We start from the raw sequence: 23,623 nt of genomic DNA on the forward strand, positions 1-23,623 counted from the left end.
CCCTAGGGGTCCTAATCCACATCGCTTAATTCCATCAGTAAGCATTTCGAGGAAAAAAACACAAAAGAATCTCGACTATTCTTATTTGCCATTTGAAACCCTCGTAAAGAAAAATCATTCAGCCCGATTCTTCTTTAACTCCCATACAATTCCACGGCAAACAATTTGAAGGGAAAAGAATGGTAAGAATATCATCAAAAAATAAATAAATAAATAAATAAATAAAAAGAGGGAATCAGAGTTTACAGAGGGGACTCATTTCAATCTCGTTCCTGTTCCTCCTCAATCGTCCCCATCGCAGCTCTTCCCTTGTGGCCTCCGATCGAGGGTGATAGAATGGAGTACGTCCTCATTGGAGATTCCGCATGGATACAAATACTGACCGGATGGAATATCCGACGAAATTAGGGTTGTAAATGAACCAAGCGTTCATGAACAAGTTTGGTGTTCGGCTTGGTAAGAGTTTGTTTATGTTCGTTCAATATACATTAGATTAATTAAACAAACAAACTTGAACAGCTTGTTAAACTAAACAAACAAATTTGGATATATATGTGTTCAGCTCGTTAACGTTCGTAAATAACGTTCGTGAATAATATTCGTGAACAACGTTCATGAACAATGTTCACGAATAATATTTATTAATAAAATTCTTTTCAATATGCTAAATAAACAATAAAATAAAATAAAATAAATAAATTTAAATTATCAACCTTAATTACCAATCAAACAATTAAAAGTTTCAAACAATCAAACAAGCTTGAATTGAGAGCTTGATAGCATCTAAATGAACCAAGCTCAAGTCAAGCTCGAACCAAGCTCAAGTCAAGCTCTAACCAAGCTCAAGCCAAACTTGAATTGAGAGTTTGATAACATCTAAACGAACCAAGCTCAAGTTAAGTTTCAAACAAGCTCAAGCTCAAGCTCATAAAAAATAAACCAAGTCAAGCTTGAACAATCATTTCAAAAGTTTGGTTCATTTTAAGTTCAGCTAGACTCAGCTCGGTTATCTTATCAAACAAGCTTGAATACCCTAAAACTCGACTCAGCTCGGTTCGGTTCGGTTCGTTTACAGCCCTAGGCGAAATAATTGGGGGCGATTGAATTAATAGTAACTATTAGTTGATTAATTTCGCACTTACGTCGATGAATTAAATTAATCGCATTAAAAAGAGGATAATTACAAACAACAAAAACGTACGCTCCTTTGCCTTCTCGACTTATCATTTTGGAGGTAATTCCTGGAGGTAATCCACAGTTTATTGAAAAAAAAATCAAACATCAAAATGAATAATAGAACCAACGACTCCGTCAAGCTCAAGTCAAGCTCGAACCAAGCTCAAGTCAAGCTCTAACCAAGATCAAGCCAAACTTGAATTGAGAGTTTGATAACATCTAAACGAATCAAGCTCAAGTTAAGTTTCAAACAAGCTCAAGCTCAAGCTCATAAAAAATAAACCAAGTCAAGCTTGAACAATCATTTCAAAAGTTTGGTTCATTTTAAGTTCAGCTAGACTCAGCTCGGTTATCTTATCAAACAAGCTTGAATACCCTAAAACTCGACTCAGCTCGGTTCGGTTCGGTTCGTTTACAGCCCTAGGCGAAATAATTGGGGGCGATTGAATTAATAGTAACTATTAGTTGATTAATTTCGCACTTACGTCGATGAATTAAATTAATCGCATTAAAAAGAGGATAATTACAAACAACAAAAACGTACGCTCCTTTGCCTTCTCGACTTATCATTTTGGAGGTAATTCCTGGAGGTAATCCACAGTTTATTGAAAAAAAAATCAAACATCAAAATGAATAATAGAACCAACGACTCCGCTGGGGATCGAACCCAGAATCTCTGGTTCCGTAGACCAGCGCCTTATCCATTGGGCCACGGAGTCGTAGTTATTTGTTGATCGAATAAATAATAAGATCATAATTTGAGTTTGTTAATGATAGATAAGGCACCAGTTTGGACAACGACAAGAAAGCCGTAAATGTCAAAAGAATTTATGAACGTTAAGGAAGAGTTAAATAATAAAAAATAATTTGTTTTCTCTATTTTTTTCGACAAAACATAATGCACATATGCTTAAATGGTTTCTAATAAAACAAAATAAATGAGCATTAATTCCCTAACATCTCCTTTAGAGAGACTTCGAATTAGGAGTGTAAATAAGTTAAATAGAGCTGACTTTATTTGTATTCAAATTTATTTATTTATATTATTAAGCTTGTTCAAATTTGTTTCGTAATTCCTTTTATCAAATTTAAGTTGTTTTTTATCAAACTCAATTAATGATATTGATCCAATACATAAAATTTGTTTTATTTTTAGTATATTATCAACGGATTGTAAAATTTTATAAATTACTGTTTTTATATATTTAAATAATGAAATAAATTTATATAAGAATCAAGAAATTTATTTATAAATTGTTCATAGATATATATATATATAACCTCATCGGAATCCAATCCGTCCATCAACTTTCCCACCCCTTTGCTCTCCTCCCTCCATTGAGCATGGGGTTTTGGCTGGAGGACACTTGGGAAAGGAGCCAATCACTTGGGAGGGAGTTTTAAAAGTTGTGGTAGAAACCTCTTGTAAAACGAATGTCAAATCATCTCCAACCTATAATATTATATTTAGTATAATTTTCAAATTAAAATAATATAATTTCAACATGAAACATTATATCAGCTTCAATCCATCCACATCATAATCCATATAAAAAAAAAATCTATTTTCTTATTACAATTTAATTATCAACCTATATTTAAATTTATTAATATTTTTAATAATTTATAAATATAATTATAATTAAAATATATTAAATAAATTAAAAATAATAATGTTGATAAATTAAATCTGTATAAATATACATAATAAATTTAAATAGGCTATTAAATACACTTAATTTAAATTTATAATAAATAATAATTACATTTAAATATCCTAGACAAAGGAAATAATAATTAAAAATTAATTACATTTGATTTTATTAATTATATAATAAAATAAAAAAATAAAAACTCTCTTCATGACGTAATATCGTAGTATTCATCCCACCATATTTAGTGTGGAATTTTGTGTATAGATTGAAGTATTTTATGCTAATTTTATACTAAATTTGATATTTTAATGATGGATTTGATGTGCCCTTAGAGCTAAGAGCATCCACATCTACTATTCTATCCAAAAATTTTATCTTAAATTTTGGATAGGGTAATTAAAAATACTCCATCAGTTACCCTATCCATTCCCTAAATTTAGATTTGATAAATAATGATTCTCTAAATTTAGGGAATGAAACTTCTATCATAAAAATAAAATAATATTTTTTTTTAATCTCTCTCCTTCCACTCAATCTTTTCAATCTCTCTCCTTCCACTCATTCCATAAATATAATAACAAAAAATAGAATAAAGAGAAGAAACTAATAAAAAAATTAAAGATGATGAAAATTTTAGGGTATTTGATGTAGTGTGTAGTGAAAAGTGATTATCTAAATTTAATAAAGTGGGTTATTTACCCTAAATTTTAGATATATTAATAGATAAACTGATATGGACACTCTTAAACTTGGTTTCATAACCCATCACTCATGTGATGCAAGGCCAACGGACAAGGGCTTTCTTCTCTGACAGCCTCATCCAACCGGCTCCTTCAACTCACCCGAAGCACACAATTAGAGCGTGAAAAGCGCTCCCTTTGCTTAGAAATGAAGGGGGAAGAATGCTCCCTGCTGGCATGTAAGCCATGGAGCACACATAGAGAGAGGGTGCATAGGCAGCCCTTCGTTGATGGTGCTGCCAGCGAGGAGAAGAGGAAGGGGTGGCGAGGGAGGGCAATGGGAGGGAGGGGAGACCCTTTGGGGAGCTACTACTAGGGAACAGCTTGTTCCCAGATACCGTCAACACAAAGCCGCCCACAAATTTTGCTAGTGGTCGGTGACTCCACGGGGGAGTTCAAGGGACGGTCAAAGCTTCGCACATTTGATCTTATCCAGAAGCTGAGTTAGATAATGAGAGCTGGTGATGAGGGTAAGGATGTTGACGAAAAAAGGACTTGGATTTAGGGCCTGTGGGCAGGGGCGGATCTAGGCGAGGGCTGGAGTGGGTTGAAGCCCCTCACCAAGATCTGTCGGACAAGGAGGAGCTAAGGGGTTGCTGTGGGGTTGACTGCTCTCTGCCCTCATAGAGCGATGGAGTCCCAGCCATGAGTCGACTGCTGTCTGCCGATGAGTGTCTAGCCTGCGAAGGGTGGGAAGGGGTACAATGGGGGTAGTCTGTGGGAGCGCTATAGCCTTTCACCTTCCAACGAAGGGGGGAGTGAGTGACAGTCACTAATGGTACCCACGAGCCTACGTACATACAAAGTCGACCGAGAGTTGATTGGGAGTTGTGCCCAAGAGAAGTGAGGGACTAAGTCGACTGTGAGTAGACTGAGAGATGTGCCCAAGAGTAGTGAGGGATCAAACTAAGCCATAGGGACTTGATCAGTGCTTATGCTGGCTGGGAGTTGATTGGTTATGTGGCACGAGGGATAGTGGCGGATCCAGGAATTCAAATACGGAGGGACGATCATGATAAACATGGGGTGGTATCCTCCATCTCCACCGATAGAACCCCATAATACTAGGGGTTCCATCGCCGACAAGGGGAGGCGACCGCCAATGCCGCCCCCCGACTAGATCCGCCCCTGACGAGGGACCAAGTCCCAGAGGCACCTCCCGCCCACAACTACCCCATCTTCTTGACTTTTGGCCGTCACATTAGCTTAACTATTGACCTCCCACTATTTTTGAACCCTTTCTATATTTATATATCATATATCAGTGAACAATCTTGGAAAGCCAAAGACACCAACAAGCAAGACCGTCTCAATCATTTTTAGGCTTTATGCCAAAAAAAAAAAAAAAAGGTCCTAATCAAATTGAATATAAATAAAATTTAAATTATTAAAAATCAAAGGTCTTAATAAAATTGAGGCTCTATGTTTAGATGCAGTGAACAAAGGTTCATTAATAGAAGGGAAAGTGAGGGAAAGAAAGGAGAAGTAAAGTATTTATATTCTCAATGTTTGGATGGAGAGCAGGTTAATTAACATAACATGTGTGTTTGAGAGAAAAGTAAGGGTAATAAAGGTTAAATATATAAAGTTACAAAATTACCTTCAATTTTGTTAAATATTTAAGTATTCAAGAACATAGTGCATCTTGCATACATTTATTAGTTAAGACTTGCGCATTCAAGCAATTGTAACTCATTTGTTAAAGTCGGCATTTGCGTTGGTGTCGAAGTCAGCGTTGGCGTCGAAGTCAGTGTTGGCATCAAAGTAATGTCGGCATCGTCATCGGTGTTGAAGTCAACATCAACGGAGTGCGAGTGTTTTTCATTGCGACATAAAGAATACCTAAAACAGTAATTTTTAAAATTAATATAATAAAGTAGAGATAAAATTGGAACATAAATTTTTTTTAGTTCCCCTTATCCTTCCTTATAACTCAAGTCGAGGTGCCAATTTGGGTTAGGTCCGTCGGGTTGGCCCGCCCCGTCAAACCAATTAAGCGGATTGGGTTGGAATTTTATCAACCCAAGTCCGCCGCGGGCCAACCCGCCTAAGCCCGCGACCCGCGCGGGTCGGCCCGCGATGGGCTTGGGTTGGTCCGCGAGTTGAGAAACACATGTAAGCAGTTAATATCAGTAGTCAATGCTACAACTGCGAGAGTACCAGGGGTTAAATTGTAGCATTTCATTATCTTCTTCGTTGAGAGGAATACTAATTAGAAAAAATCCATACTTGTGAAGTTGAGTGTGATAGACAAAAGTTACAAAAATATATATGCACACAAAGTCGATTAATCTTAAAAGTAGATGACCTTCTTATTTGATTCGTTTATGGGATAAATCTGAAACATACATTATGCACAATGAAGAGCTTGGTGTGTGTACCCAAACTAGATGGTCTTCTTAAAAGTAGATGACCTTCTTATTTGATTCGTTTACACACGCACAACCAGGGTACCACTGATCTAAACTGCTCGACGCACAGCCAGGGAGTCCTAATTACTATTCCTCTTCGTTGCACAATTTTATGCCAGTTTATTATCTTTCTTTGTTATAATTTTAAAATAAAAATAGTACTTTTGACCCAACATAAGTACTTGTTTATGTTCATTTATATTTAAAATACTTATTTATGAATATATTTGATTGATAAAATATTTCCGAAGTAAAACATTGAAGATATGAACTTTTTTTTTAATTTTTTAAAAAATTTGATAGGCCCGTGAGTTGGCCCGCCAAACCCATGACCCGCCTTGGATTGTGTTGTGTTGAAAATTTCCCAACCCGTCAAGTTGACGGCCCGCCCCGCCCCGCCCCGCCAAATGGTTGGCCCGCCACGAGTCGACCCGCCCCGCCCTGCCATGGGTTGGTCCGTCTGACAGCTCTACTCAACACCCACCATATTTTTAACCTTTTCCATATCCACCACCATATTACTATAATTCTAAAGTTATCTAAATTTTTTGAATGACGGCCCTCAAGCTTTATTTTATACACACCCTTTAGAATATTGGTAGAGTAGTCAAGATTTTATGCAAACCTCATCTCATGGAATTAATCCGCTTCAATGATCGAAGATTCAATCAAATGGATTGAGAAAAGTCAGTGTTGATGTAACTGATCCAATTCACAAATTCCTCCATTTTCATATGAAATAGGGTGTGATGGTTTATTTTATCCCCTCTTTATTTATTTTATTAATTATATTTTATAATTTCTATAGTTTATCATTACGTGTTTTATTAATTTAATATGATGTATCTTTGTATTTCAATTTTAAATTGGTAAAATATTTGTATTGGTATGAAATAGTATTTTTCTTAAATTTGTATATTTTCTATTGTATTTTTCTTAACATTAAATATAAATTAATAAAGTGATATTGAGACTCATAAATTTTTAGTCGATGAGATATTTGATTGTGGAATTAGGAATATTTGAGATGAAATAATTGATGGGTGAGACCTATAAATATTTAATTGGTAGGATATGAGATTTAAGATATTTGAATAGTAAAATATCTAAAAGTAATATGGAAGTGAAAAGTGAAAACCATAAGGCTACGTGTCCATCACGCCCTCTTGCATCTTTGTGTATGCGCTATGTTTGCTTTGTCCTCCCACTTCTTTGAGGACATTACATCCGCCACTCAACCACACAGCCAACCAAGTCTTCCATCGGGCTTAAACCAAATCGGTTAATTGTTGGTCGCGTGATTCTCTTCATGGTCTACTGACTTGGTTCGGGCATGATCTTACGTCCAGCCAGTTCAACTCAAGCGCCACCTTGAGTCAGGCTAACTCAAGGTAAGCTCGGCAATGAGTCATGCCGGTCAGGCTTGAACTCAGTTGGGAGTCGAGCCAACTGGATCTGAGTCTAGTTTCAAGTCGACTTACTTTGACTCTAATTTGGCCGCGACTTTAGTTGGCCTGATTTTGTGTTGATCGGGTCCTGGGATTTGCCACGTGACTCCTGATGATCCCGCAACACCTAAGATGTAGATCTCTGAACTATCACACTGAGTTTGAATCTGATACCGAGCTCTACAATCCCTCCTGAAAACGTTTTCTTCTCTCTTTAGAGCCTCAAAATCTAGCAATTTTTGTCCTCATGTCCATTCTTCCCAGAATGCTTCAGGTATCAATGCTGCTGACAGAGTTCACAATTTCAATAAACCCTTGTGAATGATGAAAAATCAGGGATAAATATTATAAGACCCCTGTAACACCAATGAGTTTCAGAAATGTCTGTTGAATAAGGTTCCAATCTTTTCCAGCTTGCATTGCAACTCTGACTTAGCTGGCCATCAGGCAAGGAACAAAGAACACGTGGAAATGGAGAGGAAACAAAATACAGAGAGGCATCCATGGACACGGCCTTCCAACTACCATTTTGGCGTTGCCATCTTTGAATGAGACTTCAATTCCAGCTGCCATACTGCTCCATTTTGACTTGTCCAATGTAACAGTGTGCTTTAACTCGCAAAGCATCTTCTGTTTTACTCTTGTTTTATTAAGTCATTTTCTCTCACTCTTGATCGATCTACTAAGCTTGTCAGAATAGTCTCGAGGATTTTCATGCTCTCTAAAAAACAAAAAGAATTTGAATTAATAAATAATTTTCTTCTATTGTTAGGTGGATTGCATCGCGGAGACGACTTAGATCAACGGCCAACCTGAACCGAAAAATACGTGCGACCGGGCTATCCGCGGCGGGAACCACGATCCGACTTTTATGCATACCCGAGGCACATTGTTTGAGTTACGACTTCACACGTGGCTCAGCCTTCTCGCTTGCTGGCGGGCACCGTTTCCCTGGGAGCGCGACTCGAGTCGCTTCTCATGTCGTTGCTAATCTCGCGGACAACACCGGCGTTTCATCCTAAGATCCGGCACGTGCCGACACGTGCCGAGCGTTGTATACAACCCAGCGCAAGAGAGGAAAGGAAGATCCGCGGTTTAGTCTCCATCTTTCGATTCGATATCTCTTTTGTTCCTTTTCTTCTCCTCTTCGATCAAGGAGCGGAGAGAGCGCGGCGGAGATGGCGGCAAAGGAGGCAGCAGCGTCGGTGCCGAGCACGCCTCTGTTGAAGGATGAGCTCGACATCGTTATCCCTACCATCCGGAACCTGGATTTCTTGGAAATGTGGCGGCCCTTCTTCCAGCCCTACCACCTGATCATCGTGCAGGACGGCGACCCGAGCAAGACGATCAAGGTGCCGGAGGGTTTCGACTACGAGCTCTACAACCGCAACGACATCAACCGCATCCTTGGGCCCAAGGCCAACTGCATCTCCTTCAAGGACTCTGCCTGCCGCTGCTTCGGCTACATGGTCTCCAAGAAGAAGTACATCTACACCATCGACGATGACTGCTTCGTAAGTCAACGCTAGATCCATCGCCGGATTTTGATTCTCATTTTTTTTTTCCTTATAGATCTGCCTTTTGCCAGTTGCCTATGCATAATCTGACATGTTATTTTTCTACTCTAACGAGGTTCACTTTTTTTTTTTAAATTCAAAGTCCCTGAAAAATCTCTCATTTCACATTCTAAACAATCTGGACCCGAATTAGTAAGTGATACTTATGAATAGATCTGAGTTCGTCCACTGTATTTCTAAACAATTCAAATATGTGCTGGAGAAAACTGTCGTTCTTTAACTCGTTTATGCATTTATTTGCCATTTATCTGATTTGATTGGCTGGACTATGGCTTGCATCTCTATTAGGTGGTACTAGAACACGTAGATCTGACTTTCCAGAGTTTAAGTTCCTAAAAATTCGAAGTTAAGGGTATGCTAAATAAGAATTGAATGTTAATCTGAGATAGATCTATCTATTAGTGCAACAATTTGTGCAAGATTGTTAGTAAATAAGAATGGAACTAGATGTTAAGCCTGAGAAAACGCATGACCTAGGAAGTATTTATGGTAATCTCTTTTGCTTTATCATAATTTCCCCATCATATATCATCAGGAGATCTGTATTCTTTGTTTCACTCCTTATGTACTAATCTCATGTGGCTTGTACTTGGTTTACCCGTTTGACCTACTTTTAAGTCATTTAATGTTATTTTAAGTTCCCCTGTATCCACAAGTATTTAAACAAAGTTTTTTGTGGCTCTAGTTTCAATGTCTCGTATCACTAATTATCTCTAATAATTTGTAAAGCAAATGCTATTATGATTTAGATTATTAGGCTGTAGTATCAGTCAGGTGTCTACTAGTTTCAATCTTCTATTGCTGTAAAATATGCATTTAGGTAGGCATTTGATATGTCAAATACAAAACTAAACCATTAAGTTTGCTTGCTGGACTGCATTTTTCATTGACTCAGTGGTTGAGTGGTTAGGAATTTAATAAATGTCGAGAAATTTCTTGACTCATGTATTAGCGAATATTTTGGATTGATGGTGTCAGTTATCTCAGCTGATGAGGACCTTATAAGTTGTTGCCAGGTCTTCAGTTTGAAACCCACTTTCACCCAAGAGCTTGAGGCTTCCATGGCTGTCTCATTTGAAAAATAAATAAATAAGTGTGTGATATTGCACTGCAAAGCACTATTTTGGCAGATATAACCTACACTTTTATTATGTGTTATCTAATTGGATATTTGAATGTTGTATAATCACAATTAGCTTGTTTTAATATGCATGATTAATTGTTGCACATGGAACACATTTTTTTTTTTGGTTGTCTACGTCTAGTTGATTGTTGTTTTGGCATCCCTTGCTCCTTGTGTCTAAAATACCTGTTGTCTTTCATCTTAAATAGGTTGCTAAAGATCCCTCTGGCAAAGATATCAATGCACTTGAACAGCACATCAAAAATATTTTAAGTCCTTCCACTCCATTCTTCTTCAACACTTTGTATGATCCCTACCGAGAAGGTGCAGACTTTGTTCGTGGATATCCTTTCAGCCTCAGGGAAGGTGTTCCAACAGCTGTTTCTCACGGCCTCTGGCTCAACATTCCTGACTATGATGCTCCCACTCAGCTTGTGAAGCCTCGCGAGAGGAACAGCAGGTGACAACTGCCTCAGTATTATTACTTCACAGCTAGAGGATCGTAGTAGTTGTCACATGAATTTAGTCTGCAAATATGTGGTGTTTTAGGTATGTTGATGCTGTTCTTACCATACCCAAGGGAACTTTGTTTCCTATGTGCGGAATGAATCTGGCTTTTGATCGACAGCTCATTGGCCCTGCGATGTACTTTGGCCTTATGGGTGATGGCCAGCCTATTGGACGTTACGATGATATGTGGGCTGGATGGTGTATCAAGGTCGGTTTTCTCCATTAGTTGTAAAATTTTCTCTTCCATGGCTTCAAAATATGTCTCACATGGTGCTCTGAACCTGATGTATCATATCTTACTATGTGGCCGTTTGGTTTTATCATTCGACATATAGTTAGTTCATTTTGACGATCCTATGTGTAAGCAACCTAACATGGCTATAATTGACTAAATTGTAGGTGATCTGTGATCACTTGGGTCTGGGAGTGAAGACAGGCCTACCCTACATCTGGCACAGCAAGGCTAGCAACCCATTCGTTAACTTGAAGAAGGAATACAAAGGAATCTTTTGGCAAGAAGAGCTTATCCCCTTCTTCCAATCTGCTGTCCTCTCCAAGGATTGCACCACTGTCCAAAAGTGCTACATCGAACTCTCCAAACAGGTAAAGGAGAAGCTTGGAAAGATCGACCCTTACTTTACAAAGCTTGCGGATGCTATGGTCACCTGGATTGAGGCCTGGGACGAGCTCAACCCTGCCGGAGAAGCTGCAGTCGCCAATAGCACGGCCAAGAAGTAGAAGAGACAAGCCTAGCCTCATCGAACATTCGCAATTTCCTTGGTGTCCTTGCTTTATGCTTGTTAGATGTAACTCAAATTCATACGCCACTTGATTATGTTATGGTTACTCAGTTGAAGCTTGAGATATTTTTTTTTTTCAGTCGCTTTGTTGTATTATTTTTCATATTTGAGTCGACAATAAAAAGGATCTATTGTCTTAAAATGTGTAACTAATGATGTTGGACATTTTTTAACAGGAAGATTAACTTTCAATTTTCAATTCAATCGAAGAATCCATTTGATCAGTATATAAATTTAAAATGTCGAGTGTTCTGATAAATAGGTTGGACCGCTGAGGCTTCTCCAAGGGATTTAAAAGACGACTCAAATTATTTTTGATATAAGTTATTTTACTTTTTAGCTTTTTTATTTCTTAATAATTTTAAAAATAATTTATAAACTTTAATACAAAATTCAGACCCGATGGGCGTGGTATGGGTTACTACCACATGAGGTGTTTGGGTTGACTCGGTCCTTAACTGCCGAAGATTACGATTTCGATTTTCGAATATTGAAACTGAATAATTTTGTCAAATTTTGGAGAGTTACGGATACGAAGGCGGCAGGCCGATTCAATTCCTGAGGGTCCGGCTCTCCAGTCCAAATAATTAGGTCAACTTTCATTGGTCGGCAGCCGTGGGACCCAGTGACGACCACCACCCATGAGTCATGCGTGAAATGACCACTCAAATTTTTAGTTTAATTTCATCAAATTTATTTTTTAAAAAATAATAGAAAAAATCAACATATTTTTCAAAAATAATAGAAAAAGCAGGTCAACCTCACCTAAAGAACCCCATTATTATTCCACTGTACGCTGTCTAATGCTGCTTCGCCACCGACCATCAAGGGTCCACTCCACCGAACGGCCTTGATTATCTTTCAGCACCCGATCGACGGTCGAGAAGGCCCTCCGGGGTCGTCTGTCGCATAGCGAAATCAACGGTTCCCTTCCTTCCACGGATCTATTACATTATCCCAGCTACAATCTTTGCACATTACCACCTCAGAATTTAAATATTATTTATTTTTCTGAAATTTTATAAATCATTGCACGCACTTTGAATGTAAATAAAGACAATGTTCATGATTAACTTTGATATTTGGTTTGGGAAAAGATGATTTTTATCCATTCAATCAATATACAGGTCGATTAAATAAATAGATTTAATTTAATTATTAAACTAAATCAATAATTTATTTATATTCATGAATAAATATTGTAAATGTTTACGAATAATATTATGATGACATTCACAAGTAAAGTTTTTAAATTTATCAATAAAATTTTACCAAATTTATAAATAATTTTTTAAGCCCAATTAAATTATAGGACCAAAGTGAAATTTTCTGTAATATAAGGCCCCTCCGATCTGTTCCTCACTCTGTCCTCTTGTACACAGACGGCTGCTGTGGTGGTGGCATGGCGGTGGAAGAATCCACCACGACGGCCGACGATCCGATCAAATCCATAAAAATTTGATCCCTTCCACGGATTCCTAGCTCATCGATCGACCTTTATAAAACCTCCTTTTCCTCTCTCGATTCCTTTAAATTAATTCTGTACGTTCTTTCTTGATCGTTGAAGGAGCTCGATCGATCAGTGCTAGTAGCTAGCAATACGTCCTCTGTGATTACTTGCATGGCGGATTCCGACAACGAGTCCGGCGGAAAGGGCGGAGGTGCGGCAGGGAAGGAGCAGGACCGGTTCCTTCCTATCGCGAACGTGAGCCGGATCATGAAGAAGGCGCTGCCGGCGAACGCGAAGGTGTCGAAGGAGGCGAAGGAGACGGTGCAGGAGTGCGTGTCGGAGTTCATCAGCTTCGTCACCGGAGAGGCCTCCGACAAGTGCCAGCGCGAGAAGCGCAAGACCGTCAACGGCGACGACCTCCTCTGGGCCATGGCCACCCTCGGCTTCGACGACTACGTCGAACCCCTCAAGACCTACCTCCAGCGATTCCGCGAGACAGAAGTCGACAAAGCAGCAGTTGGCGCCTCCATGGCGCCCTCCTCCTCCTCGGGAAACGACTTCGGCGGCGGGATGATGGAGACGAGAGGCGGCGGCCGCCAGATGATGTACGGTCCGGGGGCACCGTTTCATCCCCTGGGAAGCACTAGCGAAGGTGGAAGACACGGCAGAATATGATCTGTAATTGTGTTTAATTTCATTAATGAATTAATATTTAATCCTTAATCTTCAGACTAATGCACTGTTAATTACCTAAAATATTTACTTTTTTTTTTTGAAAAAAAATGTTGAATTTTAATTGTCAAAGTCATATCATGTCGCGCATTAATTCTATAAATGCGACCCAACAAAAATCTGGAGCACATGTGCTCCCCATCTCATCTACGTGATTAAGGGGCAAATGGAAGGCTTTATTTGCTTTCTGCTTCCACTTGTGATTAGGCCTCTGCTGTAACATTCATGGACCTAATTAATTAACAGCTGTGGGCTGTGGCTTCTACTTGAAGTCGACATGATGATTACACAACCGATTAATTTATTAACCAGAAAATAAAATCAAGAAAATAATTAATTAAATTAATCAGTGTATATTGATATATATATACACACACACCATTTCCATTTGACTCTTAATCTCCAAAGCCACACGGAATAATTAAGAAAGGTCGAGGTTGGAAGCCGGCCATGCTTATAATAAGTCTTAGCATCACGCTCTTAAGATTTTTTGGTCCATTTGGATCAAAATTGTTATGGCAAAAGAGGTGAGCGAGTGAGTGAGCCAGGAATCCCCGTGTGCTAGCCTCAGTTCATCCGCTTTCGAACGAGGATTTTAGTCAGAAATAGAAGCAAATTAAAATAGTTCGCGGGTTGGTTTGGCGAGCTATTGTAGAGATGCAAAGTTGTAACTCTAGCCTCAATCTCCTCTTAGGTCTAAATTGCGAAGCAACTTCTCCATATCACAAACATTGTGCATTTACTTAATGATACGGGAATAATTAATTAGAGGTTTCATGTGTCTCAATAATTCTGTTGAGGGAGTGGTCAATAGTTCAAGGGGGTCAATCGGGTCACTTCCACTTGGGTTGATCTATCGGCTTGCCTCGCCCAAACTGATTCAGCATTCGAGATTTGGCTAGGCACCACTGGTTGATATTCATGCAGCATTCAACCCATCAACATCAATTTACGTTGATCTTATCTGAAATCTGAGTCAGACGAAGACCGGATGAGATGTTATATATTGATATTGACGGACGACTTGGACACCCCTAACGTATGTGCTCAGGAAAACTGATGCCCCACGTGGGACTGACGGACGACGGTGACTAAACCGGCGATACTTGGGCTCTGTGCACACTCAGACAAACACACGAAACATTAGAGATCAAAAATCAAGGAAAAAGTCTCCGACGCTCAAATCAGGTACTTTCCCTCCGGAAGAATAGTGTACGAAGAAAAAAAATTGTAGAAGATAAGTACGAATGTGCGCGCACCTACTCAAGGGAGAGGATCTCTCTTTTTATATGACCTTGCGCACTTCTGGAGCCTGATCGATGTCAGGGTCTGTCGGGTGATGAAGGACGCGTGACACTCTCTTATGGATTGAAAGAAGGTTCTAATCGCATATGACAGCAAATCATTAGAATATTCCCTGGCATATGACATTTATTCCCTAACAGGCTGTTACCATTCCCTGGCATTATTATCGCCTAGTGCCTTTTGTCCTGTCCGGGTTTAGCTACGAGCAGTTCAGGCTAATCGTTAGGGTGTGACACTTGACCCGAGTCTTGATGAGGGAGACAAGCTGCAACAAGGGTCCCTTCTTTCACACTTGGAGTATTGAAAGACCGACCGAGAATTGTTTTACTGAAAGTACCAGGCCTATTTATGTAGATCGGGTTGAGGAAACCAGACAATCGGGGAAGGTCAGGCCTTACTCCAGGTTACCTCTCATGACTTTGATTTAGGATCCTGATATGTAAGTACCCGACCGGGAATTATGCGACTGATCGATGACGTCAGGCGGTTTAACTCTTTATTTCCCCTAACTGCTGACTATCAGGCCCCCCTTGACTTCTGACTATTACGTCCCCTTAATTTTTGACTGCTTGATCTTATCAAACACCACCTTTATGAACCGTATCAGACGTCCATTCGACATTCAACTTAACGTCATCGATTGACATCCATTCTACATTCGGCTCAACACCACCAATCCATTTGGTTCAATTACACTTACCTGACGCTCTGTGCAAAATCCAATCGGTCCACACTCTGTCCAACTCTGGTCGGTCCAACCAATTGGACACTTTTCGCAAATTCCAGTTGGTTCCATCGACTCGATGCTTCAACCCCACCAGCCAATGGCATGTAAGGTATCACATGGGTGGTCAAAGCACATGGGACAACATGGTGCACCAATCATATGCTAACTCGTGCATGATTGTATTTATTAGTATAAAATATCAACAATCTGAAATCCCCTTTACCAGTGTATAACAAATATCCATCATCAATAAATACTTAAAGAGAAGTATTCAATAATACTAATATAAAAGGTGTTCGTTCTCATGGATATACATGTTGAATCTCGTAATTATTTTGGTGTGATTAATTAAGTTAGGTTATGTTTTATTTGTTATTTGATCCTTGTGTCTAAGTATGCAGGAGCTTAGGAGCGTAGGAACTCGAGCGGAAGACGCAGCTGGTGAGAAGGACGACACGGGAACGGAGCCGACGGGCTCGGTGCGTCCGAAGGACAAGAGAGCTACGGAAGAGTACATCAGTGGGCGAGAAGAACGTGCGCGACGTTCGAGGGTTGTAAAGCCGGGACGGAAGACTGCTCGAGGAGAAGGCCGAAAATTGGGTTCATTGTTGAACCCCGTGATTGTTTTGATGTGATCAACCAAGTTAGGTTAGGTCTTATTTGTTATTTGATCCATGTGTCTAAGTGTGCAGGAGCTTAGGAGCGCATGAAGTCGAGCGGAAGACGCAGCTAGCGAGAAGGACGACACGGGAAGGGAGCCGACGGGCTCGGTGCATCCGAAGGACGAGAGAGCTGCGGAAGAGTACATCGGTGGGCGAGAAGAACGTGCTCGACAGCCTCAGAAGGACTAACCGCTGACTGAAGCACAAAGATCAAGACGATGTCGGCGCGAACATTCATCCCCCGAAGTTCGACGGAGACTTCGCTACGTGGAAACACCGAATGGAGGTATTCTTTAAGACTGAATTTGATATACTTTTAATAATGAAATATGAATATGTAACGCCAAAAAACAAAGAAGAATACAACTGGACGAAGTAAGAGCAAGCCGATTTCATAGCCAACGGAAAGGTGGAATTTCATTTGCTCAGCGTTCTGCCACCCTAGGAGGTAAGTCGTATCGGAAGCTACGACTCTGCTAAAGACTTCTGGAATAAATTCTTGGAGCTCCACGAAGGCACCTCAGAAGCGAAGTTAGCAAGGCGGGACATCCTCCGGACTTAGCTGACGAATCTCCGGATGAACACCGGCGAGAAGGTAGCGCAACTCCAAGCGAGAATCAAGAAGCTGATAACGCAACTGACAAATCTCGACGAATCGGTAACGAACCGAGACTCTATCCGGTATGCGCTCAATGCCTTCCCTGGAACTCCAGAGTGGGCGTCCTTAGTAGATGCTTACTACATCTCTAAGGAATTTGAAGTAAGTAGTTTAGAAAGTTTATTTTCTACTTTCGAACTTCACGAGTCTCGACTTGCAAAGCCTAAACAAGTAGAGAAGTCGAACCTCAACATTGTCCTACAAGTCGAAAAGGACGATCCCGACTCCGAAGCTTTGATCGACGAAACCGAAGCGGCGCTATTGGTAAGACGTTTCAATAAATTTCTTAAAACTAATAAATTTCGATCGCAGTCAAGGAAGAATCAATGCAACAAAAGGACGGTCCGATGCTACAATTGCAACGAGAAAGGACACATCAAGGATGACTGCCCCAAATTAAAGAAAGGACAAGGAAATGTCTCGAAGATCGACGCCCTCTAAACGCAAGAGTTTGAAGGCTATATGGGATGAATCTTCATCCTCGGAATCTAAAGTCTAAGCCTTCTCGGGAGTAGCACTGATGGCCAACCACCTTTGTGAAGAAATCAGCTCGGAGATGAGCATAGATGAAGGGGGAGGATCATCAGAAGAAGAAAGCTGTGACGAAGGGGGAGCATCACCAAGTCAGGTAAGTAAGGTACGTGCTCTAACCCCTACTTAGTTATTCCAATTTATCAAAGTGCTTACAAAAGATCTAGCAAAATTAGAAAAAGAAAATGCTGAATTGAAATTGAAATTAGCAAAAGCATGCCCCCTAGAAATGAATGATAATTTAAAATTAGAAAATTAAAAATTAAAAATTAAAATTGAAAAATTGAAGAATAATCATGCATGCTTAAATAAATTTTCAAAATCAAAACTTAAAACTTATGGAAAATTAAATTGGCATATTAGAAAACATCAGGGACAAATTAGAAAAGTTCCTAGAAACTATGTACCCTCTAAGTTTTTGGTTAATCCAGCAGGAAGGAACCTTTACTGGATTCCAAAATCTTTACCAGATTAATTTTTTTTTTAAGTTAGAGCTTACAACGAGAAAATTAACAATGAGTTTCTTTATGAGGCTTTGTCTAAGGAAGTGGTTGTTGCTCCAATAATCAAGAAGGCCTAGTGCCTCGTCACGACTTGGAAGTCAAAATATTGAAATACAATGTTTAATTAACTTTCTGGAAAAGCATTAAAATTGAAATTAAATAATGCTTTGGAAAGTTTTTTTTTAAAAAACACTTTTTTTCATTAAAAATATTTTTTGCATAAAATTTTTACTTAGAAAAATTCTCAAATAATATTTTTTTTTGTCTAAGTTAAAATTTCTTCTGAAATTAGATTTTTTTTTTTAGAAAATTGTCTTACCTAAGTTTTACTTAGAAAATTCTTAAATTGTTCTTTTTAAATTCTTTCAAAAGACTTAGATTTAGTTTGAACATGTTTTATACTCCATTTTTGCTATGATCAAAGGGGGAGAGATAGACACAAGTTAAGAGAGAGTTAGAAATATTTTCACATTCCATTTGAAGTTTTGTAAAATGATATTCTTTTCAAAAATTGGTGTCAGATAGAACTAAATTTTATGTTGCAATTTATTTTAATTGCAAATTTATGCTTAAACTGGTAGTTTAATCATTTCTTTAAATTATTACTTGTTTGTTTACCCTAACTTGAACTTGGGTTGATGCAAATAAAAAAGAGGGAGATTGTTGAACCCCGTGATTGTTTTGATGTGATCAACCAAGTTAGGTTAGGTCCTGTTTGTTATTTGATCCCTGTGTCTAAGTGTGTAGGAGCTTAGGAGTACAGGAAGTCGAGCGGAAGACGCAGCTAGCGAGAAGGACGGCACGGGAAGGGAGTCGATGGGCTCGGTGCGTCCGAAGGACAAGAGAGCTACGGAAGAGTACATCGGTGGGCGAGAAGAACGTGCGTGGCGTTCGATGGACGTAAAGCCGAGACGGAAGACTGCTCGAGGAGAAGGTCCAAAATTGGATTTAGGTGAGCCCTATTTCGGTTGGCCGAAATCACCCAAACGCGTGAAGCTTCGGAAGTCAAAATAAAATTGAAAGCAAGCTGGAAATGAAGCTCAAGGCGCCTTCATCAAGTCTTAGAGGCGCATTCATCAAGTATTGGAGGCACCTCCACCTTGGAGGCGCCTTCATGCTTGTTTAAGGTGCCTCAACCCTAGTCAAAACGACCGTTGTCGACTGGATAGAGTTCTATCCATTCACCCGAACTAAGGCGCCTTCGACCTCAGTTGGAGGCGTCTTAGACCTACGGGATAAACTTTCCAAGGACTATAAAAGGACCCCTGAATCTAGGAATGAGATATCAATCAAGTATTCAACTCTGTATTCATTTCTAGCAATAGTTCTGAGCTTCTAGTGTGTAAAAGACTTCTCCGTCTTCAGAGAAGGAGATCTTTCAGAGCTTTTTCTACTGCCTTGGATTAACAACCTTCTTGGTTGTAACCAAGTCAATTGCTGAGTCTTTTTCTTTTAGTTTACTTTATTACTGTTGCATCTTTTGAGTTGAAAGTCTTGAGGGTATACTCTTTTATTGTGCAGGCAATTCACCCACCTCTTGCCAACCCCGTTGCACCAACAAGTGGTATCAGAGCTCGGATTGCCAGAAGATTTAACCGCCGACTGTGCACAAGAGTTATGGTCTAGTTGAGTCATGTGGGTACAATATTGACCTCGAACAAAGAAAGTGAGGGCTCCTATGTTCGGATCAAGAGGACTAGACACCAGGCAGAAAGTCCTAGTTGCAGCTAGGCAAGGAAGTCCTAATAGGTCGGGTGGACTGAGGGGCAAGAAGACCTGGTGGGTCAAGGATCGGACGTGGGAAGCTTGTGGTCTTTTGTTTAAGGGGGGATTGTTAGGGTTGCAAGTTTGCAAACATAGTCCCATATTGAAAACACATGGGAAAAATCATGAGTTTATAAGAGAAAGATTTTTCCATTAGCATGAGGCTTTTTGGGTAGAGTCCAAGAGCAAAACCATGAGAGCTTAGACCTAAAGTGGACAATATACCATTATAGAGATATCTAAATTGTTTTCAATCCTACAATATATATATATATATATATATAAGTTACAATTTATCTTCTTTGTTTCGAAAACTTAACTTGAGAGTCATAGTGACTGTGCCAAGACACTTTCATTCTCTTTCTTTCTCTCTCTATGGATCGGCGAGCATATCCTTGACGACCCATTCCTCCTCTTCCTTGTTGGGGTTTTCGGGCTGCGAAAACCACTTTTTCGCGTCGCGGAAACCCCGAATCACCCTAGCCAACGGATCTCGTGCGAAGATAAATTCGAAGACATACGAGTACGAGTTACAAAACTTCTAGATCTACATGATGAAGATCTTTACCTTCGATGTGTGCCCTTTTTCGTATCTCACTCGTCCAAGATTCGTCGGATCTCGAAAGTACCAAGGATAGATACTTCTCTATATGTATCCACACAAACACACTAGGTGGAGATGACCAAAACAAGGTGTGCTAGCACCTTTGGATGGTTCGGCCAAGAGAGGAGAGGGAGAGCAAAATTGGAGCAAGGAAGAAGAAGAAGGAATGAATGAGATTAATTCCAAAATGAAACTTATCTCTTCCATTCATGTGGCCGGCCACATTAAGAGCATGAGTAACTCCCATGGAATGCCAAGAGTCACAACTCTTGGTAACTCCCATGAGGTGACATTCCACATAAGCAACCATGATGATGTGGAGCATTATCATTGGTCCATATCTTGCCCACTCACCAATGAGGTGACATAAAGTCAAGTCAAACTTGACTCTTCATCTTCCTCTCAAGTCAAGTCAAACTTGACTTAATCTCTCTCATGGTTGATCTAATCCAACCATTTAATTCAAGCCAATTTAATATAATGAATCTAATTCATTTAATTAAATTGATTTAATGAGTCATAATCCAAATTAGACTCATTAAACACATGAATCAACTTGAGTCTAACTCAATTAGCCCAATTAGGATTACTCTTAATCCAATTTGATTCATCAAATGAATCAGTCCTCTTTGTTCATCATATGAACCTAATCTCCATCTAATTGTCCTTAGTGTGTGACCCTATAGGTTCTTATAACGTTGGCAATGCCCCTAAACCCATTTAGGAGCATAAGTAATGAGCGGTATCTAGCAACACATCATTACTACCCAAGTTACAAGAATGTTGAGATCCAACATCACCTTGTGACTACTAATTGTGACTCCTCACAATATGTGACATTGTCCTTCTATCCTAGACACCTAGATTGATCAATGTGAGGCATAGACCGTGTCATCCTCTAATCAATCTAAATCTTGAACTCCAAGTAGACTCACTCGATCAAATGAGCTCAACATCTCATGTTGACTCATTTGGGCATGGTCATGCACTTCGTGGTCTAACTCTATCAAGAATACCGATGTCGCTCCGTCATATGGGAGGGATAGATCCCATCTACATCACTCACAACCCTCTGCATAATTCGTTATATACCCAGTAATCGCCTTTATAGTCCACCCAGTTACGGGTGACGTTTGACGAAACTAAAGTACATAACTCCTTATGTAGGAAACCATGGTGACTTCAGGTCTAAGGACCAATAGTCATACTAATAGTCACATGAGAAAGTATATGACGCTCATATAACGATCCAGGATACTTTCTCATGGCGGGTCATTCAGTATACATTCTCTAATGTATACACATGTGTCAACTTGATATCTCTATATCCATGACTTATGAGATCAAGTCATCGAGTTGACCTACATGCTAGTCTTATTGCATTAACATTGTCCCTGAATGTTAATACTCGACTAGGAATGATTAAGAGTAGTGTTCCTTATATCATCTCACTATCGGTTCAACTAACCGATTGATATAGGTGAGAACCATATACTCAAGGACATTATTATACTTAGTGTATTTGACACCAATACAAGTAAGTATAATAACCAAAAATCCAAATGCCTTTATTTATATAGAATATGATACAATAAGTCCAAAAATACAATCATCAAATGATTGGCTCTAGGGCTCTAGCTAACATTCCTCTTGGTGATTTCGTCAACATCAGGAACAACTCATTGGTGTCTTGTTCATTGATGATTTCAGACAAGAACAACTATCTTATATAATAGATTTGTTCACCAATGAATGGATGCTCTGCCCAAATTCTAATTAGTTCCATCGACTAGACGCTTCGGCCCCACCAACCAATGTAGTGTAAGGTACCACATGCATGGCCAAAGCACATGTGACAGTATGGTGCACCTGTCATATGATAACTCACACAACATTGTTTTTTACAATACAAAATATCGGCGATGTGGCATCTTTTTTATCCGGGTATGATAAATATCTTATCACCAATTAATATATGGAGAGAAGTATTCAACGACAATAATATAAAAGATGTTCGTTGTTGCGAATGGTGGTACGCATAGATATACAAATTATACACATACATAGTTTTGCAAATTACTGTTCCTTTTCTCCATTTCTCTATCGCTAAAAATCTGACTTGAGAGTTAGAATGACTAAGTTAGGCACCCTTGACTTTCATTCAACTAGGGATGGCAATTTTCCCCGCGGGTTTGGGGTCCCGCGGGGAAAACCCGAAATGGGGATGGGGATCCCCGATTTTTCGGGGATGGGGCGGGGATGGGGCGGGTATGGGAATACTATCCCCATCCTCGAACCCGCCCCGAAAAATGATTTTTATATCGAATCATAATTTAATTATATCATATTATCATATTATCAATTTTATCTCGAGTCAAGTACTCAAGTTTAAAAACTAAAGTAGATCTAATAAACGTGAATATTGGTAGTTTAAAGTTCAGTAAGCTAGGATGAGTATATAATTATATTGGTAGTTTAAAGTTCAGTAAGTTAGGATGTGAAATCATGCTTTCTTTTGGAAATGGGGCGGGGATGGGGAATCCCCGAACCCGTGGATTCGGGTTCGGGGAATCCCCGAACCCGAAAAAATGAAAACGGGGCGGGGATGGGAATGGCAAACCCGCCCCCGCCCCGCCCCATTGCCATCCCTACATTCAACCCCTCCTTCCTTCTCTTTCTTTCTCTCTCTCAGGACGACGAGCATCTTGACGTCCCATTCCTCCTCTTGGTCATCAGTGACTTCATCAACATTAGAAATAACTCACTGATCGTTCGTCAGCAATCTCAAGAACAACTATCTTATTTTTTAGATTTGCTCTCCACTACTAGATTGTTATGCTCCATAAACTAAAACTAAAACAATAGACGACCACCTTAAAAGCCTCTTGCAGATTTATATATTACCAATTGTCTCTTATTAGCAAGTGAGATTTATATATCTGAACTAAACAAATCATGAACTAATAAATAATAAAAGGAGCATAAAAGTTGATAAATACTTTTAACATTTTTCAGACTCAAACTTTCCCTTTCTCGTACCTTATCATGCAATTGGGTCGAGAAGTATAACTCTCTCAGTTCAACACTCATAATTACTGAAACTTTCAATCCGTAGGATCTAAACAATTCATGATTTAACTTTAGAAGAGTGGGTGAGACATTGATTACTACCCAAGAACTGGAAGACCAGTCACTTAGAGTTTTGTTGTCGAAGTTTTTCTGAACAGGACAATGCTTCTACAGGTTG

At 39.4% G+C, this 23,623-nt stretch overlaps 2 protein-coding genes and 1 non-coding gene across 3 annotated transcripts; 2 read left to right on the forward strand and 1 right to left on the reverse strand.

The window, feature by feature from the left end:
• Window positions 1-1,822: 1,822 nt before the first annotated feature.
• TRNAR-ACG lies at window positions 1,823-1,895 on the reverse strand. The gene has a single exon. It is a non-coding gene; the product is annotated as a tRNA-Arg (tRNA).
• Window positions 1,896-8,501: 6,606 nt separating this feature from the next.
• Window positions 8,502-11,644, forward strand: LOC122002485 (UDP-arabinopyranose mutase 1-like). Its single transcript, XM_042557671.1, has 4 exons — window positions 8,502-8,944; window positions 10,340-10,590; window positions 10,680-10,848; window positions 11,040-11,644. Exons 1-4 carry the CDS (start codon window positions 8,609-8,611, stop codon window positions 11,376-11,378), a joined length of 1,095 nt encoding a protein of 364 aa, XP_042413605.1. The 5' UTR covers window positions 8,502-8,608; the 3' UTR covers window positions 11,379-11,644.
• A 1,154-nt stretch (window positions 11,645-12,798) lies between these two features.
• On the forward strand, window positions 12,799-13,613 carry LOC122000486 (nuclear transcription factor Y subunit B-3-like). Its single transcript, XM_042554875.1, has one exon. It carries the CDS (start codon window positions 13,062-13,064, stop codon window positions 13,563-13,565), a length of 504 nt encoding a protein of 167 aa, XP_042410809.1. The 5' UTR covers window positions 12,799-13,061; the 3' UTR covers window positions 13,566-13,613.
• Window positions 13,614-23,623: the final 10,010 nt, after the last annotated feature.

This window comes from Zingiber officinale, chromosome 7A (genome assembly GCF_018446385.1).
Source record: "Zingiber officinale cultivar Zhangliang chromosome 7A, Zo_v1.1, whole genome shotgun sequence".
NCBI classification, from domain to species: domain Eukaryota; kingdom Viridiplantae; phylum Streptophyta; class Magnoliopsida; order Zingiberales; family Zingiberaceae; genus Zingiber; species Zingiber officinale.